This window comes from Daktulosphaira vitifoliae, unplaced genomic scaffold, assembly GCF_025091365.1.
Source record: "Daktulosphaira vitifoliae isolate Bord-2020 unplaced genomic scaffold, ASM2509136v1 Scaffold_1, whole genome shotgun sequence".
Lineage (NCBI taxonomy): Eukaryota > Metazoa > Arthropoda > Insecta > Hemiptera > Phylloxeridae > Daktulosphaira > Daktulosphaira vitifoliae.
In genome coordinates this window covers 10084066-10092594 of record NW_026099572.1, presented here as the reverse complement: position 1 = coordinate 10092594, position 8529 = coordinate 10084066, and the positions used below count along the sequence as shown (strand labels likewise).

General features: G+C 25.4%; 1 protein-coding gene across 1 annotated transcript; it reads right to left on the bottom strand.

Moving 5' to 3' along the window:
• Positions 1 to 4180: 4180 nt before the first annotated feature.
• Positions 4181 to 8234, bottom strand: LOC126896010 (serine/threonine-protein phosphatase 2A catalytic subunit alpha isoform). Its single transcript, XM_050668412.1, has 5 exons — positions 7995 to 8234; positions 6323 to 6532; positions 5987 to 6250; positions 5643 to 5923; positions 4181 to 5553 (listed from the first exon to the last, which is right to left on the bottom strand). Exons 1-5 carry the CDS (start codon positions 8094 to 8096, stop codon positions 5481 to 5483), a joined length of 930 nt encoding a protein of 309 aa, XP_050524369.1. The 5' UTR covers positions 8097 to 8234; the 3' UTR covers positions 4181 to 5480.
• Between the last annotated feature and the right edge of the window lie 295 nt (positions 8235 to 8529).

Sequence of the window (8529 nt, the reverse complement as noted above, 5' to 3'; positions counted from 1 at the left end):
AATAATTTTATCCATCGCTATAAAAAATAAGTAAGGGTTTAAAGCAGAACCTTTGTGCACTTATACTCTTACCCTAAAACCTTCTGTTACTCCTCCCACACTTATTACCCTGGTAAAAGTGCCTTCATACATATCCTCTATTATATTAATTTACATTTTCAGGATTTCTTTTCTCATTGAAGTGATAACGATAATAATACTATTTAACATTGAAAAACGCTCTGAAAATGAAAATTACTCAATACGACTTTTGAACAATTGTTTAAGAAAATATAATTATTTTTATATATATATAAGTGGGTAAAATTGTAGAATTCTACATTAAAATGTAGATTGCTTATTAATAAAATAATAGTACACCAGTTTAAAATTTGAAATATTAATTACTCCAAAAAAAATGGTCCAAATGTTGTTATCAAAGCGTCATTTTTATAACTAAATGCTTTTGTATAATGTNTTTTTATAACTCAATGCTTTTGTATAATGTAAGCCACATAAATATATATGTTGCCATTTAAACAACTAAAGTGTATATCTGTTAAAAGAATAAAAAGAGGCATAGAACTAGTTTTATTTTTTTAATTAGTAGTACGTAGAATATATGAAGATTAGACGAATAATGGAAACAAAATCTCAGGTCACAAAGATTTATAATGTAGATCTTATAAAATTGGATATATCTATTACTTAATTCATAAATAACAACAACTGAAATGATATGCTATTTTAGATTTTCGAAAAAAATTTATTCGAATTATTTTTTATAAATTTCTACTTATGTTCAATATCCTCTAAATGAGTATAATAAATATACAAATAACTATTATTTTCGGTTTATTTTATACTGATTATTTTCTGTATCATTAAATGATACAGACAAATTATTTTAGTAATTTTCAAAAATTTTAGGTTTTGCTCCGTTAAAAATATCATTTATTATTTTATTAATTATTTTGTAACTCTTTTATGACAAAATAAAAATAGAGTAATAATATTATTTTCCATTAAAGATTATTCATGGTATTTTTTACATAATGTCTACTGCTCTAAATTATGCCTTATAAATATTATTTTGGTTAATAAAATTCATTATTTATTAATAATATGTAAGTGTTTTGTATAAAAATAACATTTTTTCTTTGTAATAAAGTGTTATATCAAATTTCTTCATAAAAATTTAAAATGCTCAATAGTTTCTAAGAAAAAAAAATATCTTACCAGATTTTGATCACTCTGTATAAAATATAAAATCATTATAAATTACAACTACTGACGGGTCAGTCTGGCAATATGATTAAATAGCATTGTGTGAAGAACAACTTGTTCATTATACTTGGCTTAAATAGTCATTAATATTTAAAAATACGTGACTTTTTTACAGCCTTATGGAAGTTTTACATTATATAGTTAATTTAAAAAAAAAACCCAGCACAGGGGGGTCGCGGCACGGTTGTGACGTGGTATAGTTGGATCAAGTATAATGATATCTGACAGTGATTAAAATCACTATCAAAAATAAACGCTTCGATGCAAATCTTTAGATAGTGTTTAATTTTAAAAAAATTGGTGTTTTATTCCAAAAGCTACTTGATCTGCTGGTTCCTTATTAATATCTCNATATTAACTTTTAAAAGTGTTCCGGAAGGTCTGACACTTTTATATATATCTTAAATTAAAGCTAATGTAATATACTTTATTATGAAAAAAAAAAATTTCGGACTTTATTTTATCTTCATGGTGAAAATAGACATTAAACTTAATAAAAAAAATACGATTTTTGTAAAAAAATTCTTTTTTATATTTTTAACTTTATAATGCTATAACTTCTTGAAAGATGTATGGATCAATATAATTCTTTTTTTTGTAGATGCATGATGTCTTTACCTATCATTTGGTATATTTTTTTTATAAATCTGACTTTTTACCTGCCTACAGGGGGGGATTCAAAATGACAACTTTTTCACAAAAAATTGACTTTTTCAACTTAAATTTTGAAAGTGTTCCGGAAAGTCTGACACTTTTATATATATCTTAAATTAAAGCTAATGTAATATACTTTATCATGGAAAAAAAAAATTTCGGACTTTATTTTATCTTCAAGGTGAAAATGGCTACCAAATGCTATTATTATGTGAAAATTCTCGATTTTGTATTTTACATTTTTAACTTTATTATGCTATAACTTATTGAAAAGTGTATNTTATTATGCTATAACTTTTTGAAAAATGTATGGATCATTACAATTTTTTTATGAGAAGTAGTATTTATATAGATCTTTCATTTGACATACTGTTTTTTTTAAATCGGATCATTTCCCTTAATACAGGGAGGATTCAAAACATAAAAATGCATATAGAAAGTAGAACTTTTTTAACTTAACTTTTGAAAGTGTTCCGGAAGGTCTGACACTATTATATATATCTTAAATTAATGCTAATGTAATGTACTTTATTATGCAAAAAAAAAATTTTATACTTTATTTTGTCTTCAGGGTGAAATTGGCTACCGAATGCTATTTTTGTGTGAAAATTTTCGATTTTGTATTTTCCATTTTTAACTTTATTATGCTATAACTTTTTGAAAAATGTATGGATCATTACAATTTTTTTATGAGAAGTAGTATTTATATAGATCTTTCATTTGACATACTGTTTTTTTTAAATCGGATCATTTCCCTTAATACAGGGAGGATTCAAAACATAAAAATGCATATAGAAAGTAGAACTTTTTTAACTTAACTTTTGAAAGTGTTCCGGAAGGTCTGACACTATTATATATATCTTAAATTAATGCTAATGTAATGTACTTTATTATGCAAAAAAAAAATTTTATACTTTATTTTGTCTTCAGGGTGAAATTGGCTACCGAATGCTATTTTTGTGTGAAAATTTTCGATTTTAATTTTTAATTTTTAACTTTATAATGCTATAACTTATTGAAAAGTGTATGGATCAACATAATTTTTTTATGAGAAACAATAATTTTTAATAATCCCTTTTTAATTCGATATACTTTATCTGAATCAGTATATTAATAACGAACTAGCAGATTATGTTGCTTTTGAAATAATCCACCAATTTTTTAAAATTAAACACTATCTAAAAGTTTGCATCGAAGCGTTTTTTTATTATAGTGATTTTAATCACTGTTAGATATCATAATACTTGATCCAACTATGCCACGTCACCACTGTGCTGCGACCCCCGTGCTGGGTTTTTTTTTACCAATTAATAAATGAAAAAACTACAACTAATTAAATGTTATAATAATGGGCACTAATAAGAAGAGACAAAAAAAAATTTAAGTCTGAAATTTGGAATCGCTCTTCTCCCCTTCCAAAAAAAAAAAACTTTTTAAAGGCTTACATCAATTATAATTTGTTTTAGTTTAGAGCCTTCTTCCTTACCTTAATGTATCTATCGTATCGAAAGTCGGATGCAATTCGAGGGTCTTTATTGTTATAATTATTCGTTAATAGACAGTAATCAATTAGAAAGATACTTTATTATATTAATTAATATGTACTAATAGCAATAAGGGTTATATTTTTCCATCAGATAATATATTGCTATCGTAGCAAATCTGTAGATAATTTAATTTCAAAAAATTGGTGGATTATTTCAAATGCAAAATATAAGGGAACAAGGGAAAATTTTTTTTATTTTTAAGGGTAATTTTTTCAACTATGATTTGTGATCTTTTGGTGTATCGTTGAGAAAAATCAGTCCAGTGAGAGCTGAGAAATAGTAGTGACAGACACAAAAAAAAAAAATTAACGCATTACGTTTAAATTAATATCTTCTCGGCTAATATATATTATTAAGAGTAAAATTTATAAATAACCGGTTTTTATATGATCACTAAATTCCACCAAAAATAGCTTTTCAAGCTTAGTAACAACCAAGGTAGTTGTGTTTTAGTCATTAAATTTTGCACCCCCTCCCCCATGTAAAAAATAGTTTTAGCACCCCTGGTAATTATTTACTTTTAAATTAAAATTTATCTTGTCTGAAGTGGGCTTGCACACCCATGCATTGTTCAATTTCCAAACATGTTCGAGTGTCTCTATTTAACTACAACTTAAGATTTGTTAACATTACATAAAATAGCTTCCAAGCATAAATCTGTAATTAATTAAAATATTTTTTTATAGGAAAAAACCATTAAAAAAAGAAGAAAATAACTGTTGTAAGGTTTAGTTTTATTTATTTAATACATGCTCAAATTAAACGAACAAAAATTATATATTTAATAATTTAAGCATTATTTTATTTTTAATTTTAGTTCATAACAGAGAAAAAGATCAAAACCTTAATTAATTAATTTCATTGTACAAAATTAAATGCTTTGAATTGATTTGGAATAACTTAAAACAAATTTATTTGATGAATTAAAAATTTTGTTAATTTAAAATATTTTTATAAAAACGTAAAAATTAATTAAAAGTCTTCATAAAATTTTATATTTAATTTATTCAACAAAAAATACAAATTTAAGAAGACCTGGTTAACAACCATTAGGACAGGGGGGAGAAAAATAAAACGAAAAATAAAAATAACCGACAACCAATTAAAGCTGTTTATTAATAGCTAACCATATTTGGATTTAACATGATTAAAACAAAGAAAACATTTAATTAATAGAAATATATAAATGGTTTGATTAGAATAAAATAAATTTGTTGATAAATAAATAAATACCAAAATTAAATCCAAATAGATTGCTCACATAGACAAAATTATAATAAAAATAATATATTTTTACTACCTACTATACACAAATACATTTTTTTTTCAAAATCTATTTTACACAATGTATTGATAATTAAAGTAGTAATTATTTTTTACAAAATGATTTCTAATATATGAATAAAGTAGAATACAATTACAGAGTTCAAAATTTAATCAATTTGAATTATTGGCCTAATTTCATTTATTTTAACTATATTCTAAAATTGGTATGAACAAAATAATAGAATACATTTAAAAATTGAATATATGTATATATCATTTTTTATACATTACTTTATTTTAGAATGGAGTTAAATATAATTTATTTTAATAATTCTAGCAAATTATTTTGTTAGAAGTAGAGATTATAGCTTTTATATAATGTCAATAATATGAAATATAGCAACAAAAACATATAAAAAACAACCATAATATTTAAATGAATTTTTGATTTTTTTTTTATACATTTATTAATGATTCCTGTCCATTTGTTTGAAAGTATAAATAAAAATAATAAAAATACTAGCAGTAAAAAAAAAAAAAAAAAAAGAATACAGTGGAAAACTTTAGCTCTTGATTAGTTTTTCTTTCATTATCATTAAAATTATATTAATTAGATAAGACTTGGCCATACATATGTATATAATATATATATATATAAATATATTTATATTATGTATAATTATATAAATATTTATTATATTTCATACCAAAAAAGGGTTACAACCCAAAATGGTTGGTGTTATTAACTTATAAGAAATAATCTGGTGTTCTACGTGTGACATGTGGTTCGCCGCGTCTTGGTGCAGGATCGAATTGTAAACTAAATTTTTTTTAAAATATATTCATATTATATCTATTTTCAAATTGTCAACTTAGTTCACTACATAGTTATAAAAATGATAAACTTACAAGGAGTATTTTAAGCCATCATCTAGTTCCATAATTGCAGCTTGGTTACCACATCGATAACAATAATTAGGTGCTGAAAATATAGTGACTACATTGCGATCATGACACCAGTTATAACCTTCCATAACAAGTTGATGAGCTCGGGAAACTAGAGTTAAACCATTTGAATGATTGAATGTTTCTGAAATATCTTGACCAAAGGTGTAGCCAGCACCTCTAGGTGATATACCCCAACCTATCCGGTCATCTGGATCTGACCATAAGAGATCACACATAGGACCCTGAAAAGATAAAGTGAAATTAATATTGAGACAACAAACAAATAATTATTTAAAATAATATACCTCGTGAGGGACTTCTTGCATACGATCTAATGCTCTTATATGATCTAAGGTATCAATTGATGGCGATAACCCACCATGAAGACAGAATATCTGTTCGTCAACAAGTGCAGTCAATGGGAGATAGTCAAACAGGTCAGTGAAAAACTTCCAAACATTTGCATTGCCATATTTTCGCAAACATTCATCATAGAAACCATACACTTGAGTGATCTGTCGGCTCTCATGATTGCCTCTTAAAATTGTTATTCTTTCTCGGTAGCGTACCTACATAAAAATTCATGCCTTATAAAAAGTATAAATAATAATTATTTTAATATACAAAAAATTAATTACTACCTTTAATGCAACCAATAATGTAACAGTTTCAACAGAATAATATCCACGATCAACATAATCACCCATAAATAAGTAATTAGTATCTGGAGATTTTCCGCCTATCCGAAATAGTTCCATTAAATCGTGGAATTGTCCATGTACATCTCCACATACGGTTACAGGACATTTTACTTCTTGAACATTTGACTCTTTTGTTAATATTTCTTTAGCCTAAAAAGAAATAAAAATATATTTGAATTAATATATAATTTTAATTTTTGCAGGTAAATATACAATAACAAAAACTTAAAAATAGCTATATATAATAATAGCACTTGGATGGCATTCAAATTATTTAATTCACTACTGTCTACTTATATAAGGGGTGAAAGTTTTGTAGTGGTTACAATTGTTGATATCGTTTCAAACTCTCTAATCTCTTTTTTTCCAATATGAAATTTGGTAGTAATAATTTAAATACAAATTATACTAAAAAACAAATAAAATATTTTCAAAAATAGAATGAGGTTGTTAATGCACAGTCTTTTAAATTTAACTTTCTAATTAGCCATTAATAGTTTAAAAATTCTAGTAAAACAACCTTAATAATAATAGTAAATAAAAAATCACAATTCATTCATTATTGTATCTTGAAAACGTCTACTCCATAAAAACAATTAAAGCATAATGATTACCATTTCAATATAAAACTGTATGTATCAATTACTCTAAGTAAAACAATAATCCAATTGTAATAGCCATTAGTATAACTAATATTAAAATTATATAAAACTAAAATGAAATTTAGATTCAATTATATAAAAGTAAACAGTAATTTTTGTATTATACTTTTAAAATTTAATTTAAAGTAGATACAAAGGAAAATATAAATTAAAAAATGATATATTCAAATTGAGTTTCAGTTATAATAATAAAAACACTAAATTTTAGGTATACTTCCACAAAATATGAACTACAACAAATGATCATTAATATTAAAATAAAATAAAATAAAATAAAAATAATAATTTTGAAAGTCATACAGAATAAAATGAGTCATAAAACATAAATAGCAATTACAATATACTGAAACAGCAAACTATCACACAATTGTTTTAATACATTATTTGAACAAGCAAACATTCAGTTTAATTATATTAAGAATATGATTAATCCTATAAGTAATAAAAAATAATTGAATTAAGTTTTAAAATATTTAAATATGTTGAAAATAGGCAGAATAGAACTTTAAAAGTGTGTATCACGTTATCAATCACAATATCATGGTTGTTTAAGTGTTGACGTTCTATAAGATATTTTAATACGTCAATTTAGTCACAATCTTGAAATTATAACATAATTTTCTTTTTAGTATTTTGTATAGAATAACTAGAAACCTATTTAAAAGACTGAACGATTAAGGAAATTAAGACACTGGATGCCGGGTGCGGATATCTTTCCAATAATTACGAAGCAAAGGGCTGAAAGGGTCACGTGGTAACAAGTTGTAAAAACGTAGAACATATAACGTAGGTACAACTAAATTAGAATGACATGATTGGGTTTAAATATCAATTCGATAACAACATTGACATTGATGATCGAAACGGCATTCGCGTCAGTCGGTAAACAATATGGCCGAACCGCGCGCGAACCCATTACACCACCGTTACGTGTCTACGCATTAACTTACCTTGTCGCACAGGAACTTAACTTGGCTCTCGGTCAACTGTTTGCATTCATTCAGCTGCTCAATCCATTGATCAAGTTCCTTTAAGGACGTTTTATCGTCCATAATACGAACGGAAAACGTCGTAGAACGAAAATTAACCGACTATGTTATACTTCAGGGTAACATGTAAAAATTAGATATACGGAGCGCGCTAGCGGTATACTGCAGCGGCTCGAACGGAAATCACAATACAAATGAAATGACAGGTCGGGCCCGTCGACTGTGCTGTTAGGAGGAGGGGACTATTCCGATGATTATTTTTGTTTTCTTCATTTTCTCTTCTTGTACATAGTACCAACTGATTTACAGTGAAACCATAACATACGCCCAATCTTTATCTACTAAGCCCGCCAAAATATTGTTCATTTTAATACTTACAAATAACTAGTTCACTAAAAAATACTAAAAGTTGTGTAAAAACACAAAAAATAAAAAAAAGATTGAAATTAAATAATAATAGTTTTAAACTATTAATGAGAAATGAGATAATAAACTA